The 26,206-nt window shown below is 44.9% G+C and overlaps 2 protein-coding genes across 5 annotated transcripts in view; one reads left to right on the forward strand and one right to left on the reverse strand.

Moving 5' to 3' along the window:
* CTNNAL1 (catenin alpha like 1) overlaps positions 1-1,773 on the forward strand; it is a 93,780-nt gene extending 92,007 nt beyond the window's left edge. For both annotated transcript variants that reach the window (XM_075921531.1, XM_075921532.1), the window contains one exon: positions 34-1,773. In XM_075921531.1, the coding sequence (XP_075777646.1) occupies positions 34-195 (162 nt within the window). In that variant the 3' untranslated portion in view covers positions 196-1,773. The remainder of the gene's footprint in view (positions 1-33) is intronic.
* On the reverse strand, positions 1,478-26,174 carry ABITRAM (actin binding transcription modulator). Of its 3 annotated transcripts, none has more exons than XM_075921537.1 (7): positions 26,066-26,136; positions 21,026-21,077; positions 18,452-18,551; positions 3,885-4,014; positions 2,079-2,155; positions 1,937-2,006; positions 1,478-1,867 (listed from the first exon to the last, which is right to left on the reverse strand). In XM_075921537.1, the coding sequence occupies exons 3-7, from the start codon at positions 18,502-18,504 to the stop codon at positions 1,739-1,741; spliced, it is 459 nt and encodes a 152-aa protein (XP_075777652.1). In that variant the 5' UTR covers positions 18,505-18,551; positions 21,026-21,077; positions 26,066-26,136; the 3' UTR covers positions 1,478-1,738. The 3 variants fall into 3 exon arrangements, with proteins under 3 accessions (XP_075777652.1, XP_075777653.1, XP_075777651.1); XM_075921538.1 differs by lacking the exon at positions 26,066-26,136 and adding an exon at positions 25,658-26,035; XM_075921536.1 differs by lacking the exon at positions 18,452-18,551 and having other exon boundaries at positions 26,066-26,174.
* Between the last annotated feature and the right edge of the window lie 32 nt (positions 26,175-26,206).

Consider the following 26,206-nt stretch of genomic DNA (forward strand, 5'->3'; position numbering starts at 1 on the left):
TGTTTTTCATCTTTGTAATTTTTTTAAACACAGTGTGGAACTGGAAACGGCTGGCTTAGATCACCTCGTCCATGGAGACAGAACAGATTACAAAGAAATACAAATGACGACAGCATGGAAGGGAAAACTGATGCCTTTGGAATAAAATCCTTGGAACATCATGTAACAAATCTGACATTTTTAGAGAGCAAATAATTGTGTTTAGGAATGGAAGAATTTCATGTGGAAATTACAAACTGGCTAAAGTTTCATAGTTGCTTTCTTTTGCAAAAGATTAAGCAAATTATTTGAATTAAAGCTGTTGAGACCTTCTCACATCTAATAGATGTCATGGTACTCAACAGTAACAATTGCAACAGTCAGTTTAACTGTTCTATATTTTTATAATGTGAATGTGTCTCCTTTGCTTACCCTTAATGCTGTTATTTTTTTAACTAACACTTGTAAACATGTTAACGAAAGTTTCACCAAAAGATGCTGCTAATAAGACATTTATGCAGAAAAACTGGATAATTTTAGAGGATACATGATGCACGTAATACTACTGTGGAAGTTAGTCACTCGTTGGCCAGTATGAGGAAGATAATCTGGAAGGTTCTGGCCTGAAGCACTGAATGTTGCTGTCTTAACTATTAGATATTTCTGTAATGAACAAAGCTGATGGAAAACCTCATCTGCTTTGCAATATACATGCCATTTTTTAGGCTAGTTATATTTAAATAATTTAATTTCACTGCTGTCAATCTGAACTAAATACCTGTTGATCCTCCAAAAAATATTTTATATTTCCAGTGAACTAATACTTAAGAAGAATTTTCTTTGTTTATAATCTCTTTAGTGATAAGCTGATCTTGCTGCTGCTTTTGATTTATTATCAAAACTTAGTAGGATTTGAAATGCATGTGAAACTACTGAGGTCTTCATTTAAAATGTATGGCGTCCTTTAGTTTCATAAAGTAGATTTTTACAGTGCAAGATTTAGATCTTAGAAAAGATATTTTGATAGTAATTACAACTAATCATTGGTACAAAAGGCATTAGTGGATTTCAAGACACTATAGCCACAGGTGAAACAGAAGTTGGAGATGCCATACTTTTTATTTTGTTCATAGTATTTATCATTCTTTGTTTTGTTTCTTTAGCCTAGGTTTTGTTCTTGTTTTACAACTTTGAGAACAGTAGAGTACTCTGGATTTTAGGTCTTATGGGTAGTGGAGCATCATTCTCTCACCACTAGCTCTTTGTGTGTCCTTTACTGGACATTGCACCAAAGATGCAACAGCTGAAATCCTCAACTCTAGGGATTGAGGCTTAATCTTGAGCAGTCAGAAATGCTCTTCATTTAAGTACCTGTGTAAGATGACCTCTGGGGTACTGAAAATCAGTGAAACTAAGATTTTTTGCTTATGACATTAACCACTAGAAAGATAGTTATTTTTCTACACCTCATCTGTCCAAAAAGATACAGAACATAATAAATGTTTAAATGGTTTATTTCTGTATGAAAGTAAATGACTGTTTACTCTTTTAAAATACATTAAACAACCCATAAAAATGAAATAACTTAATTTCAAGTTCCCTACATTGAGTCTATACAATTTTACTACTCATGTTACAATTCTTGCATTATGGGATATACTGGAAGTAGATGATATCAAGTGTTATCTATGCAATACCTAATTCTGAAGCTACTTACAGCGTAGTTCAGGTATTTATGTATTCAATTAAAAAGAGAGCTTCATGAAGTGGAATTAAAACGTTTTAACAAAACTTCTTCATATTCCTTCTGTGTCAGAAGTCCTTGAGTTACGGTCTTGCTTTCTTCAAATTTGGGTAGTACAACTGCAATGTATCCCTCAGTTGATGGCTAGAAAATAAGATCAGAATATATAATACAAGAATAAAAAGGAGGAAAAAATAGAAGCAAAATTCTTACCTTTTCTTGCAGAATAGATGGATTTTCCAGGATATTTTCATTAACTTCCATTAGCCGCCCTCTTATGCAACTGCAAAGAAGTTTTAAGTTTTAGTAAAACCATACTTTGTAGTCAAACTACAAAAGAAAGAATTTTACTTACCTATATACAGTATATTCTTCTCCATCTGAACAAGATATTCTGCACAAAGGGGCAAGTTCTGTTAGAAACTGAGCTCCCTGCATGTAAAACAAAGATTTCTGGTTAATTTAAAATAAATTGGTTGGTTTTCAGTTAAAGTATGGCATTCTTGTTATACAGGGAGAAAATTCTGAAACTTGCTACAACCAACAATAAACAGTAGACACTTGTCTACTATCTTCTGAGGTTGTTTTAAAAGACTTTTGATCAGAGTTTTCCCTTTTTCTAAATTTTCCATATGACAAAGTGAGAGTCTGGAATCACTATCTACAATGTAGGAAAGACTTCTTTTTATCAGTGCAAATGAACTGAAGTAAATGTGGACATTTACATGAAATAAGTCTTATACCAAAATAAAGACATTTATTTTGTTCTACTTTGTGTGTAGACCAGCCCTCAGGCATTATCTGCACATACACACCTGGAACAGCTTTCTTAAACCAAAATTGGTTTAGCTTAAATCTGATTCTAATCAGTGTAAGGTAAACAAATGAATATCCACACAGTCTTTTGCTCTGGTATAACTAAATGTTTGAAATTACACCTTTAAACAAATGTTACACAACCCATAATTTGCCATATATGTATGCTCAACAAAAGGCAAGATTTCATGTCTATTAAATCCTTGACATCTGTGAAGAGGCTTTTTATTTTTAAGTAGATAAGTATCCAGCATAAAAAGATATGATACCTTTCAGCCCTATCTACAGTAGAGAAAGTTTCCTGACATTTTCCATTCTTTTTAAGACTTGGGATGTAACAGTATAGCTGTTTAAATAGTTAGGCTACGTCTTCACTGTGAGTTCTTTGGCAGAAAATATGCTCATGAGGGGCTCATTAGCATAAATCACAACATCATTAGCATATTTTCTGCTGTTTCTTTTTGCACAAGGGATTTTTGCGCAAAAAGAAGCAGTATGGACAGGGTTTTTTGTGCAAAAACCCCATTTTGAGCAAGAGCCTTATGCCTTTCTGGGACAGACATAAGGATCTTGCACAAAACGGGTTTTGCGCAAAAAAACCTTGTTCACGCTGCTTCTTTTTGCGCAAAAACCCCTAGTGCAAAAAGAAACAGCAGAAAATATGCGAAGGATGTCACAACTTATGCTAATGAGGGACTCATTAGCATATTTTCTGCCAGAATAACTTGCAGTGAAGACAAAGCCTTAACAGATAAGCATGCGCCTATTGGTTACCTTCACTGTTACAGGCTGGCTCCTGCCCCAGGTCCTGCCGCCGCACTGCTGCCCATACAGAGGTGGGGAATAGGGCCATCAGGCAGAAGCCAACTTAAAAGCCAGCTTCTAGCACGCACCAGTTCCCGGGAAGCTAGCTGGCACCCCACAATGCGGGCTCTGCAGTATAAAGCTTATACTGGCAGCATGTAACAGTGTAACTGCTGAGATTTTCAGCTGTTACAGTTACCTAATTAACCTCTTTTTAACATCCTAGTTAACACCAGCATAAGCAACCTACTTCAGAGAAATCTAACCCTGATAATGTAACAATTTTACATAATCCTGCTCAGTACAGTCCTAAGCAAGGGGTGCTTAGTACAGATCTTGCTGGACGTATTTAAAAAGCAGTCTAGGTTGGAGCTCTTGAATTTAGCAATCTTGGAGGAGCTGAAGAAGGGTCAACAATGATAGACAACTTAAGAAATTTCTGGCTCTAACGCAGTAGATCCTGTTTGTTGCCATTAGAACTAAGCAAGTACTTCAAAGAATTAAAATGCAAACTGATAAGGAAGGTTTAAAAAAGCCATACCCGCTTTGATTTTCCAGAGACCTTATTTTGAAGTCTACTACAGTTAGCACTGATTTGGTAATTAATATTCTTAATTGTTTTTCCATTTTGAAGAAGAGGATGAGCTTCTGCCAGCGTGATGACACAGATTCTGCAAGAAAAGATATAGTTACCCTACTGTACTTAGGCTTCATCCCTGGGATTGTTAGCCTTGTAATAAGCAAATGGTTACTACCTCTTCTAGTAGGTTAGTTCTATAAAAAGGCAATATTTTCTTAATTCAGCTGCTACAAAGGGCATGTGTCTTCACTGCATTGTTTACTCAGGCTCTGACTACTCACAAAGCCCAACAGTGGAGAGTTCAACACAATACTTTGACTCATCTAAGACTGCAAGCTAAAAAGAGTTGCTCACCTACCCCCTTTGTAGTGAGGATGTGGGCTGAACCACTCAAATACTGACAGTCCTCCAATAACCTTCAGGCAATTCACTGGGAAAGCATCGGAAGCTCAGCTTACAAGGCACAGGACAATGAGGTAAACCTCAAAGTTTTAACACCATAAAATGCAGCACCAGTGCACAGATAACTCACATATAGCTTTGCTACGTGGCTTCTCAGACCTGGGTGCCAATCATTCAGTTAACTGCAGTGAAGACACACCTTATGTGTCAATTATACCTGCATGCGTCAGTGACAGAAGTTTTACATATCCGTTGCCCTCTTACATTTTTAAATTACAATTACAAGGCCAAATTCAATCCTCATTTTCATGCATCAGTCTTGCTGGAAAACTTTGGTGATTCATTGCACAGTTGTCTCACTAACTGGAAACTGGCCTACAGATCTATCATCACAGATACACAAACCATTAAGCATCCTTGCTTTATTCTCAGATGTCAGATTTAAACTGCAAAGTAGGTAGCTAAAGCCATCTCTCTACTTGCAAACTGATCAAGTTTACTGCAAATAGGAAAATTCACAGGCCATTTAAGATTAAAATAGCTCAAACAGCAGCAGCAAACTTACTCAACTGAGGGATCTATTCAGCTACAGTCAAGGTATGTTGATTACCTAAATGTCAGATATCTGCATTGCAGTCTCTGCTAATTTTAATCTTACATTTTAGTTTTAAATGGTCTTTCCACAAATGCAACAGCATAAGGTGACAATACCACCTCAGTAACCCTTATATTATACATACACATTGAATTTAAAGATGTATTTTAAGGTCAGCAGCTTTTCTGAGTTTTAGAAAATACAGGCAGTCCCCGGGTTACGTACAAGATAGGGACTGTAGGTTTGTTCTTAAGTTGAATCTGTATGTAAGTCGGAACTGGCATCCAGATTCAGCCACTGCTGAAATTGACCAGCAGCTGACTACAGGAAGCCCAAGGCAGAGTTGCTCTGCCCCAGGCTTCCTAGAATCAGCCACTGATCAGTTTCAACAGGCTGAATCTGGACGCCAGTTCTGACTTACATACAGATTCAACTTAAGAACCCCAGGAGTCCCCAAGTCAGCTGCTGCTGAAACTGATCAGCGGCTGATTCCAGGAAGCCAGGGGCAGAGCAATTCTGCCTCGGGCTTCCTGTAGTCAGCGCTGGTCAGTTTCAGCAGCGGCTGACTTGGGGATGCCTGCGGCAGAGCAGCTGGCAGAGCAGAGCAGACTTATGTCGGATCCGCAGTTACGAACGGTTTGCTCTGCGTCTCCCTGGTCTGCTGGAGACCAGCAGACCAGGGAGGGGAGCAAAGCCTCTGAGGACGCCGGCAGCAGGACAGCTCAGATGCGCCGCGGCTGTCCCGCTGCCGGCGTCCTCAGAGGCTTTGCTCCGCGTCTCCCTGATCTGCTGCGGGGGGGGGGAGGGGGGAGCGGCGCAGCTAGTATGCCCCCCCCCACCCCCCCCAGCAGACCAGGCTTTTCTCCGGACGCCGGTGGTGGAGCAGCTAGGGCGCTGCCGGTTGGTCCCGCAGCGCCGCTCTGGGCGCTACTGGACCAACCCGGCAGCACCCCAGCTGCTCTGCCCCAGGCGTCCTGATTCAGCCGCTGCTGAAACTGACCATCAGCGGCTGAATCAGGACGCCTGGGGCAGAGCAGCTGGGGTGCTGCCGGGTTGGTCCAGTAGCGCCCAGAGCGGCGCTGCGGGACCAATCGGCAGCGCCCCAGCTGCTCCACCACAGGCGTCCGGAGAAAAGCCTGGTCTGCTGGGGGGGGGGGGGGGCATACTAGCTGCGCCCCCCCCCCCCCCCAGCAGACCAGGGAGACACGGGCGGCAGACCGTGACGCACCGCGGTCCTGCCGCCCGGGTCCTCTGCGGCTGTCCTGCTGCCGGCGTCCTCAGAGGCTTTGCTCCCCATCTTCCTGGTCTGCTGGTCTCCAGTAGACCAGGGAGACGCAGAGCAAACCCCGTTCGTAACTGCGGATCCGACATAAGTCGGATCCGCGTAACTCGGGGACTGTCTGTACTCAAATGGTGAATAAGACATTTCCATAAAAGCCTCAAAAAGGCATCATGGTTATGAAATGAGAGCACGTTAGATAAAGTTCTAGAAATAAGATCATCTTTACCTAAGTAAATGGGGTTATGTATTTAGTACCTTTTAAGAAAAAGGGGAGTTTCATGGAGCTGATTAAACTTATAAGAGAGGGTTTCTAAAATGAGAATCAAGCAGACTCTAAATTAACTCTTTCAAGACTAGTAATTAGGGATATGAAAGTCAACAGTGTACATGGTTAACAGATGAGCCTGGGCTCATTTGCTAACTTTCATGATTATATACAGGCTCCTGATACATACAGGAAGCTAGCTTAAAAGCCAGATCCTGGGGATCCGCCTGCTCTCACGCACTACTGCCTCTATCAAAAGCATGAGGCCCTGTGTGTAACCACTGAAATTTTCAGCAGGTATACAGTTAATTAAATGTGTTTTAACATCCGTATTAGTAATGTTACAAAACAGAATTTTGTATCAAAAACACATTGGAAACATGTTATAGTCCCTTCTAGACTATAATGTAAAATTAACAATGTTTAAAAGCAGGTTAAGTCAAAATGTGGTGTAGGCATCATCAACTTGTAATAGTAATGTGCACATACTAAAAATGAATCAGCTGTGTGCTTAAAGCTGAAAACCTCATAGTACACCTCCTGCCCTACAAGGGATATTGGGGAATTATACACAGCTTTTGTTTTTAAGAGTGTATAGCACTTATGAATTCAAAAGCAACCTTAAAAATGAACAAAATAAACCCAATATTGCAGCACCTGTCTGACTGTGGAGAGTCTGAAACAATGGCTCTCAGAAGTATGAATGTGACCAGTCATATCTCTTGTGGCCCTGAAAACACCCTATTTGCACCACCACATAAACTATTTTTTCCAGCCTACCACAGAGTTCAATATTTCAACCATGCATTTTGTCATTTTACTGCGGTCAGGCATATTGTTTTGCGCTCCCTGCCTAAAGCTTACTCTTGCTCTTGTTCTTTACAGTGTATCCTTCCTGAGTGCACCAGAAAAGAGGCAGTCAGTCTTGTCCGCAACTGCAACTGAGCAGCAAAGCTTTAGTCATTCCCAGGTGCTTAAAAAAACCCAAACAACAAAAAGCTTTGCCAAGGCAAACACTAGACTAGTGTAAACAATGCCACAAACACCACTGGGGGGTGGGAGGTGTCAGCTTTGTCAGCGAAAATGCTGACAAACAGCATTGATAACTAGTGATAGAAATGTAGCCGTGTTAGTCTGGGGTAGCTGAAGCAAAATGCAGGATAATGTAGCACTTTAAAGACTAACATCTAATAAACCATCTTGTTAGTCTTTAAAGTGCTACATTGTCCTGCATTTTGCTTCAGCATTGATAACTGACTGACAGTTGCTAAAAGCCATGTTGCACAGACACTGGCTGGCAATCTAAACTGCCTGAAGGAAAAAGCACAGCAGCTGTGGCCCAAGGCACCCAGTGAGATTAGATACTGAACTCAGCAATACATGTCCCCTCCCAGGAGATTCTGAACTGGGTCATGTGGACAACACTGGAAGTTGAGCTAGGATGGGAAGTGGGGGGTTGCAGAACTAAAACCTGCCCTTTAAAAATAATCACATTTTATATAATTTTCAAATATGACACTATTGTGGTGAGGAAAAAAGCACAAAAAGGCATTTTATGGAATCTAGACGTTTGTACAAATCCGGTGCAATAAAAAATTGAAAGAGCCAGACGAATACCTAGAAACCATCTACTTCAAGACAGACCCAAGAAAACCAACAATAGAACACCACTTGTCATCACTTACAACCCCCAACTTAAACCTGTCCAACACATTATCAATAAACTACAGCCTATACTGGAACAAGATACCATACTCCAAGAGGCTCTGGGAGACAGACCCATAGTCTCCTATAGACAACCACCTAACCTCAAGATGATTCTTACCAACAACCACAGGACATACCACACTAATACCAACCCCGGTACCTTCCCTTGCAACAAACCCTGTTGCCAGCTTTGTCCACATATTCATTCTGCTGATACCATTATTGGACCTAACCAAGTGAGTTATAAGATCAAGAACACATATTCCTGCGCATCCAGACATATAATTTATGCTATCATGTGCCGAAAGTGTCCGTCTGCTATGTACATTGGACAAACATCTCAGACACTTCGCCAAAGGATTAATGCCCACAAAACAGATATCAGACAAGATCACAAAGAGAAAACAGTTTCTTGCCATTTTAACCAGAAAGGACACTCTCTCAATGACTTAACCACCTGCATTTTGCTACAAAGACCTTTTACATCTGCACTTGAAAGGGAATCCTCTGAACTGTCATTCATGTTAAAATTCGACACTCTCCGGGAAGGAATGAACAAACACTCAAACTATCTTACCCATTACCAAGATAGCTTCCCCAATTATCACCTCTAATACCATTAGCTCACAGACATCCCACTCTCCCCACCTCTAATATCATCAATTCACAGACACTTACCTTTCTTCCTTCCCCCCCTCTGCATCCCCCTCCTGTTCTGAAATGTGATTTGTCCTTTTCATATGTGTTCATTTTTTTTAATTGTATCCTTTGCTATATATGGTTGTGACTATTTTCTTCCACTATTTGATCTGAGGAAGTGGGTCTGGCCCACGAAAGCTCATCATCTAATAAACCATCTTGTTAGTCTTTAAAGTGCTACATTGTCCTGCATTTTGCCGGTGCAATTGTGTGTGTTGTTAGTAATACCCAGGGAAGAAACTGACAAAATTTGATACACCTGGAATTGTCCAGGGGAAGTTCTATGATCTGTCATATTTATGGTGACCGTATTTTCTGAACCAAAATTAGAGACATGTTAGCCACACCTCGTACCTCCCGTTAGCCACACCCCCTGCCACAGGAAGTCCCACCCTGGAGGTAGTACTCCCGGGGTCAAGATGGACACATGACCAGAAATAAAGGGTGTTATGTGACCCCTCTAAAAACTCCTCCCACCATCCTCTACTAATAGGGATGAGCTTGGCCCCCACACGACCCCCCCGTGCAATAATCCTACAATTGCGTTAACCCAACTTGCATTAACTTGGGGGGGGGGAGAGTCCCCCCCTAAGATTTTCCTCCCACAAGTGGAGTGAATTTTGTCTTGTGCACCAGTATTGAGGTCATGTGCACTTGTTCAGATATGTATCATTGTGGCACCCAAGTTATTATATTTTATAAGCCTCTCCCTTTTCCTCTGCGGCCATGTGTCCTACCCTCCGCTCACCCCATCTGCTCCCCTGGTGCCTGCTGCCCCTCACCCTTCGCCCTCCTCTGCTGTCCTGGCTCCTGCCCTTCTCACTCCCCTCAACACTTTGGGGACCTGCCCCCTTCTGCACTAGCCCTTCTCTTCCCCTGTGACCATTCCTCCTCTAGCCCCAGTCTGATCATCTGTAGCTTTCCCTCCCCATCCTCTCTAACACCTCCCTCTACTCACCTGTCCTGACTCTGTCCTCCGGTGCCCATCCCTCCCCTCCACAGGTCTGCCCTTCTGCTTCACCCTCCAATTCCCTGGCACCTGCACCTTTCCTTACCCCTGCACCTTCATGCTGCCACTCCCTTTCCTCACTGCCCCGACCTCCTTGCCCTTTCTCCCTAGTGCCCACCTCCTCACCACCCTCTGCCCCAGATTCCCTCATGCCCCTCTGCGCCCTCAACACATGACTTACTCCATCCCCTGCCTTCCTCATGCCCACCCTTCCTGTCAACCCCTCTTCTCCCAGCACCCACTCCTCTCCTCTCCTCTCCTCTCTTCCTCCCTCTCGCCCCCATTGTCCCTCCCCTCTCCTCCCCTGCCCTTTTCCTTATTGTCTTCTCTTCACCCCCTGGCATTTGTCTCTGCCCCGCCCTTCCTCCCCATCCCCGTCCCCTCAGCACAAGCCCCTTCCTCTCCTCATCTCCACCTTCCCCTTAGTTCTCCCTCCTGTCCCTTCCCTCACCTTTTGCCTTTGACGTGGAAAGCAGTTTGCGGGGGCTGCAGCCACGGGCTATTTTTATTAGCACAGGCTGGCCCCAAAAGCTCCCGCAGCCCAAGCCGCTCCTGAGGCAGGACAGCATGCTGGGACTGGAGCAGAGGTAACCCTCGGTGCTATTTTTAGTACCATGGTCCCAGTCCCCACAGGCTGCCTGGTTATAGCTGGAGTCAAGTAGCAGCGGCACAAGGCCCCGTTCCAGTGAGGCTGCTCTGGCTGGAACATGCCTCATGCAGCTGCCACTTGACTACAGCTGGAGCTGGGGCTGCCTGTGGGGACCAGGACCGCGGTACTAAAAATAGCACTGCAGGTGGCCTCTGCTGCAGTCCCGGCAACTGCCGAGCCCGTGTGCACCCTGCCCTGCAGCGCCCCAGCCAAAATTTGTGCGGTTTCTGCCAGGGCTCCAAGGCAGCCTGGAGGACAAGAAGGAGGTGCTGCCGGACCAGGTCCCGCGTGGCAGAGGTGGTCCCACGGGGGGGAGGGACGAGTGGTGCAGAGGGGGACAAGGTTGCTGTGCCATGCAAGGAGCAATGGCACAATGCCATTTCTTTCTCTTCCCATAAGCCGGTATCCCCATCAAGTAGTGAAATGTCCAGCAGGGCTTTCTAGGACATTTCACTACTTGATGGGGCACCGGGACAAAGTATTTAAATTCTGGACTGTCCCAGCAAAATCAGAATGTACGGTTAGCGTACTTATATAGGAGGTCATACTAGATGGGCACAGCAGCTTCTGCCCTTTGATTCTATGAGCGCAATACAAGTTTCAAAACAAGATGTCTAACTAGCGATGTGAGATTTTAAATGAAGAAATAGAAATTCCTAGTCTGGAATAATAGGGAGATTCGGACACTGAAGAAAATAAAAGAGAAGAAATGCAGAAACTTAATAGCCTAAGGAAGAATCTTATGAGGCCACCTATTTCAACAAAGCAGCAGACAAAATAGACTTGGATATTATGATTTGCAAATGAAGAATAAGACTTCATATTTGTGAAGCCAAGTGGAAATCAAATGTTGTCATGCAGATCATCTGAAGATGACATGAGGTCAGATCATAAGTTAGTGCAGGCATTAAAGAGATTGAGAGCAGCTAAAAAAGTGCCAAGAAGATCTATGACCCTAGCAACCTGAAAGAGACAGACTTCAAGAAAAAATACAAAGAAGCCATGCAGAAAAATGTTTCTCTTGAAAAAAAATGTTGAAGAGGCATGGAACTGTGTAAAAAATGGGCTTATGAGAGTGGATGAATAAGGATAAGGCTACATAACCAAAACTAACTGAGGTAGATACTGTAATGGATCAAGTATTACAGCTGAATAACAAGCATAGGAAACTGAAGGAAAATAAAAAGAAACTTGCAAATTTAGGAGCTGAGTACAGTCGATTGACCAGAGAAATAAAACAGAAACTGAAAAGAAACAGAAACAACTGCATTAGAAAACAATAAAAGAAAACAGAAAAATATGTGAAGAGGAACAAGCATATGTTGTATCACAAAATAAAAGACCTGAGTGAGGCACATGAGTTGAAGATGTCAGCAATGAAAGACAAGCACAGGCAAATAATTAAGGATGAACAAACAATGGAAAGAATATTCTGAAGAACTGTGCAAAATACAGAAGGCAGTGGATGAAACAGTCCTGGAGAAGCTCCCAAGTACAAACAAGGGACAGTAGGTGCTGGAATTTTTAGAAGAAACAGCAAAGATCTTGAAAGAAAGTTTGAAAAAGAAAAAAGCTCTGGAAAATAATATAACTAAAGAGATTCAACAAGAGTCATAAATAAGAGAAAATGCCAAGTAAATCAGTACCAATTAATAAAAAGAAAAGACTCAATGCAAGAACTAAATTGAGCATACCAGGAAAAACATTCACCAAGATGCATCATAGGGCAACAGAGAGAGAATCTGGAAGCAGCTCATGCAGAATTAAAACCCAACTTCAACCAAGATGAACTATAATAGATCAGCTAATTGTGATGAGACATCAAGAAATACAGAAAACTCAACTAAACCTGCTACAATAATTTTATAAACTTCATACAAGTTTCTGCTTCATACAAGTTTAGCTAAAAGGGTTATGTCAAGTTTGGAGAACACACGGTATACCTGAGAAATCAAGCTGAAAGTAAACATCTACAGCAAGTCAATAAGAGTGGTGAGAATAGACAAGAAGTTGATGGGATAGTTCAGGATGACTGTAAAAGTGAGACACGCATACATGCTTTTACCAGATTTGTTCAGCATGATACTGGAAGCAATAATGGCTGTACCACAGAGATTAAACACAGGGGCTGTATCTAGACTGGCCAGTTTTTCCGGAAAATCAGCCGCTTTTCCGGAAAAACTTGCCAGCTGTCTACACTGGCAGCTTGAATGTCCGCAAAAGCACTGACTTCCCACTGTAAGAAATCAGTGCTTCTTGCGGAAATACTATTCTGCTCCCGTTCAGGCAAAAGTCCCTTTTGCGCAAAAGGGCCAGTGTGGACAGCTCAAATTTGTTTTCCACAAAAAAGCCCCGATCGCAAAAATGGGGTAAAAAGCTTTTCCGTTAAAAGCATTTCCGGAAAATCATGCCAATCTAGACGCAGCCAGGGAGTTATTTTGCACAACAGAGAATGACCTTAGATTGGCAGAAGATACCAACCTAGTACAACTGACTAGGGATGTAAAATCCCAGTTAATCAGTTTAACTGGATAATTGACTACAGCAGGATCTGGGTTGTGGACTAGGGATGTTAAATTGAGAGTAATCAGCTAATTGAGTAGTCGATGGAATTTCCATCAACTACTCAATTAGTCGATGGGCAGGGGGAGGAACTGCAAAGGCACAGTGGAAGATAAAGAGCCAGGCACCCAGTGCCCACCGGCAACACGTCTGCTTTTTAAATGTATTAAAAGCAGAAGCACAGCAGGGAGAGGGTGGAAACAGGGGCAAGATAGGAATCAGCTGTCCCGGCTTACTTCCAATCTACCCCCCACTGCACCCCCACCTTTGGGCTCTTAATACATTTAAAAAGAAGACATGCAACAGGGGTACCGGGACTGAGCTGGGAAAACTGATTCCCAGCTCACGCCCGGTCCTCCACTATGCCTCTGCTTCCCCTGCCCCCCCCCCCCCCCCAGAGATGGTGCTGTGGGGAACCAGCTTTTAAGCCAGCTCCCGCTCACCCCTCTTGCTGCCTCTTTCCGATAGAGGCAGCAGGAAGGGAGGAAGCAATTACTCGAGTCACTACTCAACTAGTCACTTACATCTCTACTGCGGACTGCTCTAGCCCAGCTAGAACAACCCCCAGCCCACAGGGCTCATACCTCCAGCCCCACACTGGGGCTGGGGCTGCCCCCGGCTCCCAATTCCCAGTCCTCGCCAGAGCAGCTCCTGCCCACAAGGCTCCCTACGAACAAAGGCTGCTCCAAATGCCAGAGCAGCACCTGTCTGCAACAGATGGGAAGCTGCTTCAGCCTCCACCAGTTACGAGATAGCCAGAACTAGTAAGCATTACCTGTTTAGGATGATGCTTACCGATTAATCGGTAAACCTTTCACATCCCTACCACTGACTGAGGAGGATTTACAGAGAATTTCTAGAAGACAGACAAGGACAGCAGAAAATTCGTAATGAAGATCAGTACACAGATTACAAAAATTATGTCAATTGGGAGACACAAAAGAGTAAAGATCAAAGTCAGAGATAAAAAACTAGAACAAGGGGGAAAATATGTACCTTGAAGATCTACTATCAAAGAATTGGAATTATAAAGATGAGATATAAAGAATCAGACTAGCTGCAACCATATTCAGAAATACTGCAAGATCTGGAAAACACTTCATAAAAACAAAAAGGAGTATATATGAGACAGTGCCATTCCAATATTGCTATATGGATTGGAATGTCTTGAGTACAAGATAAGCTGATGAACAAAAGATATCAACTGCAGAAATGAAATAGCTGAGTTTCAAGATAGTTGAAAATAAAAAAAAGTCAGTTATAAAACAGCTAGAGAAAGAAATGACACTGTTACAAAAGATTTAAGACAAACAACTACAGGTTGAACCTCTCTAGTCCGGCACCCTCAGGACCTGACTCGTGCAGAACCAGAGAATTTGCCGAACCATGGGAGGTCAATATTGACTAGCATTACCAACACTTCTGCTACTTACTGGTACATCAGAAGACATTGAGAGGTAAATTAGAGTTAACTAACAGTACAGAACACTAAGAGCTAGGACTGGTGTCTGTAAACAAATTTTATGGGACTGCAGGGAACTTCATCATGCCTATGATAAGCAGAAATCCGGCTAACTAAAATAATGCTGGACCATGGATTTTGCCAAACCACAGAGTGCTGGATTAGAGAGGTTCAATATGTACAAGGCTTTGGACATGCCTCAAGAACAGACCTAAAAAGATCATGGAGGTGGAGCTAAGTTTATGTAGTAGGAGACTTAAATCTGCGGAAGCATCATCATAGTGTAGACACTTAAGTGTTAGGTCAACATAAATTGCCTTATGTCGACCTAATTCTGCAGTGTAGACCGAGCCTAAGCAATGCCACTCTGAAGAACTGAGAACTAAAGTTCATGGAAGAGGCATCTTTGCTTAAGCAGCTATAAACATGCTGTTCCTTCCCACATCAAGCGTTGCTGGGAGATGAACAATGTACTAGTAATGCAGATTTATAAGTCCAATGATTCAACTGTAACAGAATTGTGCTAATGTCTCTGCAGAGACGGCCACTGGAGCTTAAAGGGGTTGAGCTTAATTACCCAAGCTATTTGAGCATCACATTTAGAAAAGAAAACCAATGACAGAAAAAATTATCTATCTAACAGCACCAAATTTAATAATTTAGATGGAGAACATTACACTCCAAGGATACACTTATGCATATCACGCTGAGAAGGCAATGCTGCCAGTGTGTAACAATATGGTTTTTCTGTAGCCATATTGGAAGGCCTGTAGCCATATTGGAAGGCCTAAACCAGTGGTCTCCAACCTTTTTACACCCAAGATCGCTTTTTAAGTCTCAGAACAGGCGAAGATCTACCGCCCCGCCCCTTCCTTGAAGCCCCACCCTCTCTATTCTCCTGTCCATCACTTGCTATTGCCAGCCCTTATACACTCTGTTAAACAGTTTATTTTTAAATTATACAATATATAAAATTAAAATTACATGTTCACAGTTATGAAATAAATGGTCTGTTTTTAATTCATGCTATTAAATGTCAAATGAAGCATTTACAATTATACATTTTGTTCTCTGCTATTTTGTAAATCTAAAATCAAGTATTGATAATTATATATTTTTTCTTCCAATAACAAAGTCTCAGTGTGACACCTGTGACTGACCAGTATATGCCAGTGTCTTGAAGTCTGGGCTGTAGTCTGAGATTGCTAGTCGTATACAGTCCATCAGATGGGCATCTGTGATCCTGCGCTCAGCCCGGGAAGCTTGCTCCAGCACAGCTGGAGCTAGACGCAGCCTCCCTGGGCTGAGCGCAGGGCAGCCAGGCTGGAGGGAAGAGAAGTGGCTGCCCGGCCAGCTGGCCATGACACTCAGCCAGGGTGCTCCAAGCTCCACGTGGGCAAGCGCAAAGGAGAAGCTGCTGATCAGCTGGAGCGCGGGGCAGCCTTTTTCAGCTGAAAGCTACAGTCAGCTGGCTGGGGTGTTTCAGCCCTCCCAGCTCCCACTATTCCTCGCAGCTACTCACCTGTGTTGTTGCTCGGTGAGTAGCTGCTCCTCAAATGAGGAAATCTAATGTAAATGTACTGTGCAGGTGCGCAGTTCAGAGAGGGCTCAAGAGCTACTCTTAGAGCTCCTGAGATCTACCGGTAGATCGTGATCTACCGGTTGGTGACCACGGGCCTAAACTAAAGCCTTCCTCTGCAGCCAGGCTGAAGAGCAACACCATTAGCTGTTAAGCCTGGAGTCACATACTCACATTCCATCTAAATTGCATTAAAATAGCATCACACTAGGCTGTGAGAAGGGGACCCTGTCCTAATGGTTCCCACTGTCACCAGATAAAGAAACAGATATCAAAATGGGTAAAGAAAACTTAATTAGCAGCATTTTGTCTGGCAAGAAACTGCTTATCAGTAGTTGAGATTGTAGAATCCACATTCTATGATTATGTTTGTCTGTATGATCTCTCTGGTTTGCAAAATAGTGATAGAAATGTAGCCGTGTTATCTGGGGTAGTTGAAGCAAAATGCAGGACAATGTAACTGTTTCTGTCTGCTGGATAATTAATTTTGCTAGGTGTAAATCAACTAAGGAGGTGGGGTATGATTGGTTAGGTCAGGGCTACTCAACTTTGGAAGCCCCGGGGGCCACAATGATACCCACAGCACATGCCTTGAGGGCTGTAACTTTTTAAGTGTGGTTGCATATATATATATAATATATATTGTGGCAGTCCACAGCCTATGAACTGCAAATATCTTATAGAAGGCAGCTATACTGGGAGATGGGTAAATGCCTTATTTCCCAATTAGACTCACCTGAACACCCAGCAATCAGGGCAGACAATGGAGGCCTAATTAGGAATCAGCCTGCAACAGGGGTTAATTAAGCACCTGTTGCTAGTTAAGGCCTCCTGGTCTCTTTATAAAAGGTTTTCTCCCAGGCAGCAAAGGGGAGAGTTTTGAGAGGTGCAGAGCCAAGCCCTGCCCCAAGGTAAAAGGCAGAAGATAATAGAAGGAAGCGGTGGGTGAAGTGGCCCAGGGGAGAGGTAGCAGTATTAGGGTGGGGGTAAGAAGCCCTGTCAGCTTCCCCTCCTGAAGGGCCCCTGGGCCAGAGTCCAGTGGAGTGTGGGTCTGGACTCCCAGCCTCTTCTCCTGGAGGATTACACGAGAGAACTAAAGGCCAGGAAAAGGGGGTTTGTCTTTCCCCTGCTCTACTCAGGACTTGCCTGTAATGAGAATGACTCAGTAAGCAGGGACCCTTGCCTCTGGGAAAGTCGCCAGCCAACAAAGGGGTCACTGTGGCAATGTCTACACTGGTGGGTTCTTGCACAAGAACGGCTGTTCTTCTGCAGAGCATCCACACTGCCTGCCATTTTTTGTGCAAGAAGATTTACAGTAAAATATGGTAAGAGAGGGCTTCTTGCACAAGATCTATGCTCTTTTCTAACAAGTGTAAGCTCTCTTATGCAAGAGGGCAGTGTGGATGGACAACAGGGGTTTCTTGCACAAAAAAGCCCTATGGCTAAAATGGCCATCAGAGTTTTCTTGTGCAAGAGAGCATCCACACTGCCATGGACGTTCTTGTGCAAAAGAACATGGCAGTGAGGACGTATTTTTGCGCAAAAACCCGCTAGTGTAGACATAGCCCGTGAGTCTCTGAGACACACAAGAAACCATCAAGAAGCACAGAACCCATGGGGAGCTAACAAGGGACTTTGTCACTATATATATACACGCAAATATATGCAAACAGCGTCTTTCATACTGACAGACATGAATACAAAGATTAAAGCAAGACTACACAACACGCAGGCCCCATGTAAGTCAGTCCTGCTGATATAAATAAAATTCAATATTTACCCAATTTCCACCCATATGACAGTACTTGTGCGGAGGCTCTGCCACTCCTAGCCACCCCCCTGCTAGCTCCTGCTCATGCGCACGCATGGCTTTTATGGCTCTGCTTCTGGGGAGGCTCCGCTGCCTCTTGCCGCCGCCACTTCCCCCTACGCCAGCCAGTAACAATCAGGCAGGCCGGTGGGCCGGGATGTGGCTCAAGGTGCCATGGGCTGCATGGAAAGGGGCGTGTTGAGTAGTCCTGGGTTAGGTAATTCTGTTACAGTATGGTATGATTGGTTAGTAAAATTATACTAAAATAATTGGTTACGGTACAGCTAAGCAGGACTTAAGTTTCGCTATATAAACTGGGATCCAAGAAGGAGACAAGCAAGCAAAAGTGAAAGAGGAAAAAGGAAAGACAGAAAAAGCAAAAGAAAGAAGGAAAAGAAAAGAAAGAAAGACCAAGAAGAAGGGAGAAGACCTTACCTCCAAGACACAGCCTAAGACCAGAGTGGCCAGGATTGTGACATGCAGCAGCTAAGATCCAGAGAGACTGACCTTGTCTGGCCAACAGGGGAAGTCTGCCTGCCTTTATCAGGATTGGTGAGCATGACACCGTATACTTAGCATGTGTATTCTGCTTGCTTGGGAATTGTCACTAAAAAGAGAACAACAATATTACTATGCAAGGCTCCTTCAGTGGCAAAAGATCCTGCAAACCTGCAGGAAATTATGCCCTGAGCCCTAGGAATTGGATAAGGGTGGGTGTGTAAATTAACAGGGTTGCACCTTAAGCCCTAGGAACTGGGTAAAGGTGCGTGTCCCTAAAGCATGGAAGGGATAGAGAAATCTGTGCAAGTAACAAGTGAAGCCATCAATGTGAATAAATGTCAATCTCCTCAGATATTTAATTCAAAGACAGCCCACACAAAGGTCACTGACACAAGTACTAATGCAGGGGTGAGGAACCTGTAGCCTCCAGCTTGCCTGGACTCAGCCCCTGAGGCTGAGGACACCTTCTGAGCATTGAAGAGCCCACATTGGTGCTCCAGACACCCAATGCACCATCATGAGGCTAGAGTACACAAAACCTAGTAGGCTGGGTCTTTCTCCTTCTCAGCTGGGGGCAACATCAGTGAGGGTTTGTGGGGCTTGGGGTTTATTTTTGCTTTGGGTCAGTAGCCCCTGACCCAAAAAAGGTTGCTCACCCCTGCCCTACTGGCTAAAACACCCTCTCTCCTCATCAGAAAGGGGCCCTGACAACTCAAAAGCAACTTCAGCTATGAAGTCAGAAGAGTCTGAAAACAGCAGAGTAGTAGGGAGTTACTTCAGTGCACCAAGGAACTAGAGAAATCACGGAAAAAATACAGAAATACTGCCAAAGCCATAGAGTCATCACTCAAGCAGAGCCATCATTGCCCAGTGCTAATGTCCAGCCCTTATCTGTGAGCTCCACCCAGATCAAGGCTGGGCAAGATGCAGCCCAAGGGTCAGATCCAGCCCTCCGAACACTTTGTACCGGTCCGCAGACTGCATCTGGCTGCTTTCTGTTTATATCCTGCTGCCTGTGCCATTGTATTTCCAGGCAGTGGCTCAGGAAGCCAGTTCCTATTTAAATGGCTCATGGCTCCTGGTTGCAGTGCTACCCCAGCAGGGGCCTGAGCCACGAGCCCTTTAAATAGTGGCAGCAACCCTGGGCCATACCCGGGCAACACAATAGCTCTATGCTGTGTTTTTAATTCACAACATCCAGCCCCAGACAACTCTGAGGGGAGGATAGCCTCAGCCCCGCCCCTTCTGACCAAAGCCACACAGCTTATGGGGCTGGAGCCAGCCCATGACCACATACCAAAATTCATAAAGTGGCACCCCTGAGAAAATTAGGAGCTGTCCTGTCATTGTGAAGGTCCTGAAAACTACAAGACATGGCATACTGATCCTCCACTCCCTTATCTGAAGCCCTATCCAGGGAGAGGGAACTTATCCTCAGTCACAATGAAGCATACTTTTGGTCCTTTATTGACCTCTATACAGTCTGTTGTGTGTGGGGAGGGGAAGGGAGGGTCCTTGTTTTAGCTGTGTTCTTACTTATTTAGCTTACCTCTGGTTTACCTTGTTCTGAACTGTTGATAGTTTAATAAATGTTTTATTTGCACTCAAAATATTCTTGTTGGTTTGTTTTAAGGGGCTAGCAACAAACCCAGATAATAGATGTGGGTAGGGGGAAGTTCTTCTAAACTAATTCTCTCTTGGCCAGACCAACTAGTCAACAGTAGCACTATGAGTATGTAGATGCAACAGCTGCAATTTTGTACACGGTTCTGTTGAGAATGCAAAAGGAATAGAATCCAGCTTACACTCTGAATTGTGCTGACTACAGGACTAGCAGAAGTACAAATTTAGCAACTAATTTAAGCAAAAGCAATTCCAAATGCTCGAAAAGAACTGATGAGTATATTGATACCATTCTTATACAAATACTTTCAAAATATAACTGCATTTTCATATAGGAGGTCATTTTTCATATTTGCAACTTACCGGAGGCACAAAGTGACTAAAAAATTTTAAAATGAGACATGTATTGCAAAATAATTCATTAAACATTTTTGGCTTAAATGCTGTCAACTGGAGTAAGTATTTTATGGTTTTATATTTGGTGGTAATAGCATCTTCACATACTACTTTACTATTTTGGATTGTTTTAAATGAAAAAGACACTTTACATTTACATATTATTGTAACAATCAGAAAGTCAAACCAAAAACTGATCTATGAATTTGCACTTCACTAGACTGATCAATTCCATTTTTAGGTTCTCATATGCTAGTAGAATACATACTTCAAATTTCTATCAACAAATGAAAATGTTTCAATAAAACATTGAAAAAAATTAAAAAATACTATTCATATTAGGATTCATAAAACCCAAATATTGTGTATCATTTTCTTAGCTATGCACTTCAGGTAAATGAAGTGTTAATAAAGAGACTATCAAAGAACAATGATGCTTGATCTGAAATACAGGAAATCCAAATATTGTTGAAAACATTAGCTTTCTATTCAAGTTTTATGTTTTCAAACCTGTAGTACAAAACAAATACCCTATGAACTTAAGATTCAGTTTTGACTTACCTATTAGAATGCTGCAATATACAGTGGTCCTCACATAGATTACCCTTAACATCTGTAAAAAAAGAACCAAAACCAATCACTACATTAAGCTAGACACACCAAAATGTATTTCTGCATATGAATACTAACACTGATATATTTCATGAAAATTCTTACACATTTCAGTGGAGGATTATGAATGAAGAGTAATCCATGTGCTTCATTTCCTCCATCTATAGGAGTAATACTTCCCTCCTTTGTAAACTGCTTTGAGATTGATAAAAAGCACTATAAGGGGAAATGATGTGATGGGACTGCCTGGGCTCATCTAGACTACGCTAAAGTGTCGAAAGAGGATATGCAAATTCCGTGGGAATTTGCATATCTTCTTCCGATCTCACTTTTGAAAAATGAGGTTTATGTGGCTTTTCGACAAAGGTGTGTATGGGGGGGTGTTGCCAAAAAAAGCCGCGTCTAAACTACTTTCACTTTCGAAAGCTTCACTTTCAAAAGTGAGATTGGGAGAAGATTGGGAATTTGCATATCCTCTTTCGACACTCTAGCGTAGTCTAGATGAGCCCCCAATCGCAGAATGTGGCCTATTGACAACAGAGAACAAAAATCCCCAACAGCCACAGACAGGACAATAGAGGGGGACATCTCTGAGTTACAACATTCACACATGGTTTGGATGTAACTAATTCACCATATTCAGAGTAAGAAAGGAATTTTCCCCTTATGGGGTATTTTGCCTTCCTCTGCAGCATGGGTCACTTGCTGGTTTAAGCTAATGTAAATGGTGAAGTCTCTATAACTTGAAGTCTTTAAACCATGATTTGAGGATTTCTGTAACTCAGCCAGATACTAAAGTCTATTTCAAGAGTTGGTGGATGAGGTTCTGTAGCTTGTAACATGCAGGAGGTCAGTTTTTACTATAGGTTGAAACTCTCTAGTCTGGCACACTCAGGTCCGGCATGATTTTAGTTAGTCAGGTGTCCACTTATCATGGGTATGGCCATGTTTCCTGCAGTTCCATGAAGTTTGTTTACTGCCACCTGTCCTGGCTCTCGGTGTTCTGTCCTCTTATTTAGCTCTAATTTACCTCTAAATGTCTTAAGAGACAGTAAGCAGACAGGATGTTAAAATACATGCAGTTGTGTAAACATGTAATTGCTGAAATTTAAGCAGTTACATGTTTATATGTGGGGGGGGGGGGGGGCGTGAACCAGGGCTCACAGGGAGTAGGCTTAAAAGTTCATTGTTTAATCAGCATGATTACATGCCCCCTCCCCCCCTCAGGCTGCCCCACTGCCTAAAAGCTGGCTGCTTGCAAGCCCCAGCTCCTGCCTCTCCCCCCCTCCCCCCGCACCAGACTACTGCCTCTGATACAGAGGCAGCAGCGTGGGGGGAGCTAGCACATATGGAGAGCCAGCTTCCGGCATGCACCGGCTCCCAGCTGCTCCCTCCCCCCACACTTCTGCTGCTCTATCAGAGGCAAAAGAGCAGTTGGGGGAGGGCAGTGGCTCTGTAGGAACCAGCATGCAGGTCAGCTTTCATAGAATCATATAACACTAGACCTGGAAGGGACCTCAAGAGATCATCGAGTCCAGTCCCCTGCCCTCATGGCAGGATCAAGCACCATCTAGACCCGTGGTCACCAATCCATCGATTACGACTGACTGGTCGATCCTGGGAGCTTGACCAATTGTGAGGCTTTCAGGGACCTCCGCTCACTACCCTCCACCCCCAAGATGAACCCCACGCTGATGCTACCTCCAGGGACAACAGAGGTAGTGTGGGCTTCCTGCAGGGTGGGGAGTTCTGCAGCTGCATGCCAGGTCCCAGAAGTTCACGGGCTGTTCTTCCCCCTCCCCAAACAGCCGGCGTGGTACCTAAAATGCCAGTCCATCACGTGCTGAGGACTTTCTTCCTCTGCTGCCTTCCTGCGTGCAGGAGGGGCAGGGGGAGGAGTGGGAGTTCGGGACCGCGCCAGCTCCAACTGCTCAGGCAGTGCGCAATGCCATAGGGAGCAGAGGAACAAAGCACATGCTGCCCGAGCAGTTGGAGCTGGCATGGTCTGGAACTCCCATTCCTCCCCCCCCCTCCCACCACCACCACCACCACCACCACACAGGAAGGCAGCAGGAGAACAAAGTCCCCGGAGCATGACGAACCAGCATTTCAGGTACCGCATTGCTGTTTGGAGGTTGGGGGAGCAGCCTGCGCACTTCCTAGGCCTTGGCGCGCAGCTGCAGGATCCCCAGGTACCAGTCCCTGTCCCCTCCCCCCACCCAGACCCCCACAAGTACCCAGTCCTGGCACCCACCGGCACCTTGGCCCCTGCCTCGGCACCCTGCCCCAGCATCCACTAGCACACTGCCTCAAGACCATGTCCCCTGCCCCGGCACCCACTGGCACCCTGTCCCCTGCCCCAGCAACCACAGGCACCCTGTCCCCTGCCCCAGCACCCTGTTCCCTACCCCAGTACCCACTGGCATCCTGTCCCAGCACCCTGTTCCCTGCCCCCACCAGCACAGTTGGGGCCACATTAGTGAGCCTTGAGGTGTTTGAAGGGGTTGTGTTTTTGTATCTGACTTGCATGGCCCTGACTGACTTTTCTGTGGGTCAGTGACTGCTGACTCAAAACAGGTTCCCCACCCCTCTCATAATAAAGACAATGCTGAAACTTTTTGTGTTTGACACAATATTTTATTTAAAAATGAAGCCTGGCCAACAAGCCGCCCATTGGGGCCAAGCCCTCATCTGGCCACAGCATCATAACACTCATGTACCTCCCACCCAGACCACAAATCTGAGCGTATCATACACTGGAACCCCCTGTCCTGAGCCTTTCATCCCCAAACTCCTGCACCCACACATCCTCAGTCTTCTGCCACAACACTCTTGTACCATTCACACACTGCAAATCTGTGTCCTGAGCCCATCATACTCCCTGTCTCCCTGCCCTGAGCCCCTCACACAATCCAACCCAAAATCCTGCACGCTCACATCTACAAGCCTGTGGCTTGCTCAGCACCCCAACCCTCCACCTGAGCCCAACACTTACCAGCCTGGAGCCCCCTGAGCCAGCATCCCCTTCTCCACATCCTCCTGAATCCAAATTCCCTCCCAGAGCTTGCTCCTCTCACCCTTTCCCACACACAAATCCCTCATTCCCACCCCAGAGCCTGCACCTCCTGTTTCAAACCACTGGGGATACAGCTAGACTACAGGAGGTTTTTAGGCAAACACGCTCTTTTGGCAGCAACTGTATTCCTCATTCCACGAGAAATAAGGGGGCTTCCAAAAGAAGAGTTTTTTCTAACATTTGGCCCAGTTTAGATGGGCCAAATGTCAAAAATCTCTTTCAGCAGAAGGATCAGAGAAAAAAAACGGCAGTATAGCTGTACCCTAAGACTGTATAAGGACCAGGTGATGGCGAGAAGAGGAACTGAGAGGGCAGAGCCTCAAGGAAAGGGTGGGGTGTTGAGGAAGGGATGGGGTAGCTCTTGGCTTGTACTGACATTTAAAAAGTGATCTTGGGTGTAAGAAGGTTGGAGACCACTGGTCCAACCATCCCTGACAGATGTCTATCTAACCTGCTTTTAAATATTTCCAGAGATGGAGATTGCACAACCTCTCTAGGCAATTTATTCCAATGTTTATCCACCCTGACAGGAAGTTTTTCTTAATATCCAACTTAAAGCTCCCTTGCTGCAATTTAAGCCCATTGCTACTTATCCTATCCTCAGAGACCAAGGAGAACAATTTTTCTCCCTCTTCCTTGTAACACTCTTTTAGGTACTTGAAAACTGCTAACATGTCCCTTCTGTCTTCTCCTTTCTAAACTAAACAAGCCCAGTTTTTTCAGTCTTCCCTCGTAGCTCATGTTCTCTAGACCTTTAATCATTCTTGTTGCTCTTCATTTCTCCACATCTTTCTTGAAATGTGGTGTGCAGAACTGGACACAATACTCAAATCAAGGCCTAATCAGCGCAGAGTAGAATTGGAAGGACTTCGCATGTCTTGCTCACAACACTCGTTATGCCCTTCCAGCAGGATTGTGAACCGTTAGTAACTACTCTGCCTGGTTATCCAGCCACTTGTGCACGCACCTTATAGTAGTCCCATCTAAATTGTATTTGCCTAGTTTATTTAAAGCTGGCTTCCATAAACACAGGCTCTCATCTCCCACCACCCACACTTCTGATACAGGGGCAGCGGGAAGAGAGGTGCATGTAATTATGCTGGTTAACCAATGAGCTCAGGCTTATTGGTTAATCATGTATATGTACACACATGTACATTAATATCCCTAGTAAACAGTGGAATTGTTGATAATGCCACTAGACAATACTGACTTTGTGGTTTGGCAAATTCTTTGGTTTGGCACCAGTAGGGTCCTGAGCATGCTGGACTAGAGCAGTTCCACCTGCACCTGTATTTCCCTGTCACACACCAACACCTCACTGTGCTGGCTGCTATATAAACACAGAACAAAGATACAGCTCTGCAGACCCGAGAAGTTTACAATGTATGAAACAAGGGACAACAGACGGGTACAGGAAAACGCGTCCAATCAACCCCATGAGACAATACTGGTCAGCATAATAAGCAACTGCCTCAGCGTAGACGCAGGGCCTGTTTTCTTACCCGGATAATGAAACCTGCAACCCTACTGCGGGCTCGGGCAGACTGGTACCCCGCTGCCTTATGCTGGAGTTCAGCCTCGTACTGGAGGCAGCTGCACTGGCCCAAGGCATTTTTGCAGCAGGGCACCTGCACGTGCGCCAGGGGAGCTGGGCTGCTCCCGCTGCTCCCGCTCCGAGGCACCCAAAGGAGCGTAAATCCCGCGCAGAGCCGCCCGCCCCGCCACACGCCCCCCCAAGCGGGGCGAGGGGCTTTCAACTGAGCGGCCAGGGCTGCGGCTAAAGCCCGCGCGAGGCTTCCGGCCCGCTGCTGCCTCGGCCCCCGGGCAGGGAGGGGCCGGTGACCGGAGGGGGGGGGAGGGGAAGCGGCCCGGCCCGGACCCCCCCGCGGCGCGTGACGAGAGGCGGGTACCTGGCTTGTACCAGCGCGTGAAGTAACGCTCCGTCACACCCGGCGCCGCGGCCATGCCCGCTCCTCCCCCCCCCCCGTCACGGGGTTACCGCCAGCCAATCAGCGCGCGAGACTCTGCCCAGCCCGCTTCCCGCTGGCGGT

The sequence above is a fragment of the Pelodiscus sinensis genome, chromosome 2, assembly GCF_049634645.1.
Source record: "Pelodiscus sinensis isolate JC-2024 chromosome 2, ASM4963464v1, whole genome shotgun sequence".
Lineage (NCBI taxonomy): Eukaryota > Metazoa > Chordata > Testudines > Trionychidae > Pelodiscus > Pelodiscus sinensis.

What these genes read in the sequence shown, in the direction of transcription:
- ABITRAM (XM_075921536.1), bottom strand. Translation starts at nt 26,120, where the DNA reads ATGGCCGCGGCGCCGGGTGTGACGGAGCGTTACTTCACGCGCTGGTAC. An exon ending in ATATTGCAGCATTCTAATAG is followed by an intron (nt 4,015 to 21,025) that starts GTAAGTCAAAAC and finishes CTTTTCTTGCAG; the next exon opens with AATCTGTGTCATCACGCTGG. An exon ending in TCTCTGGAAAATCAAAGCGG is followed by an intron (nt 2,156 to 3,884) that starts GTATGGCTTTTT and finishes TTTTACATGCAG; the next exon opens with GGAGCTCAGTTTCTAACAGA.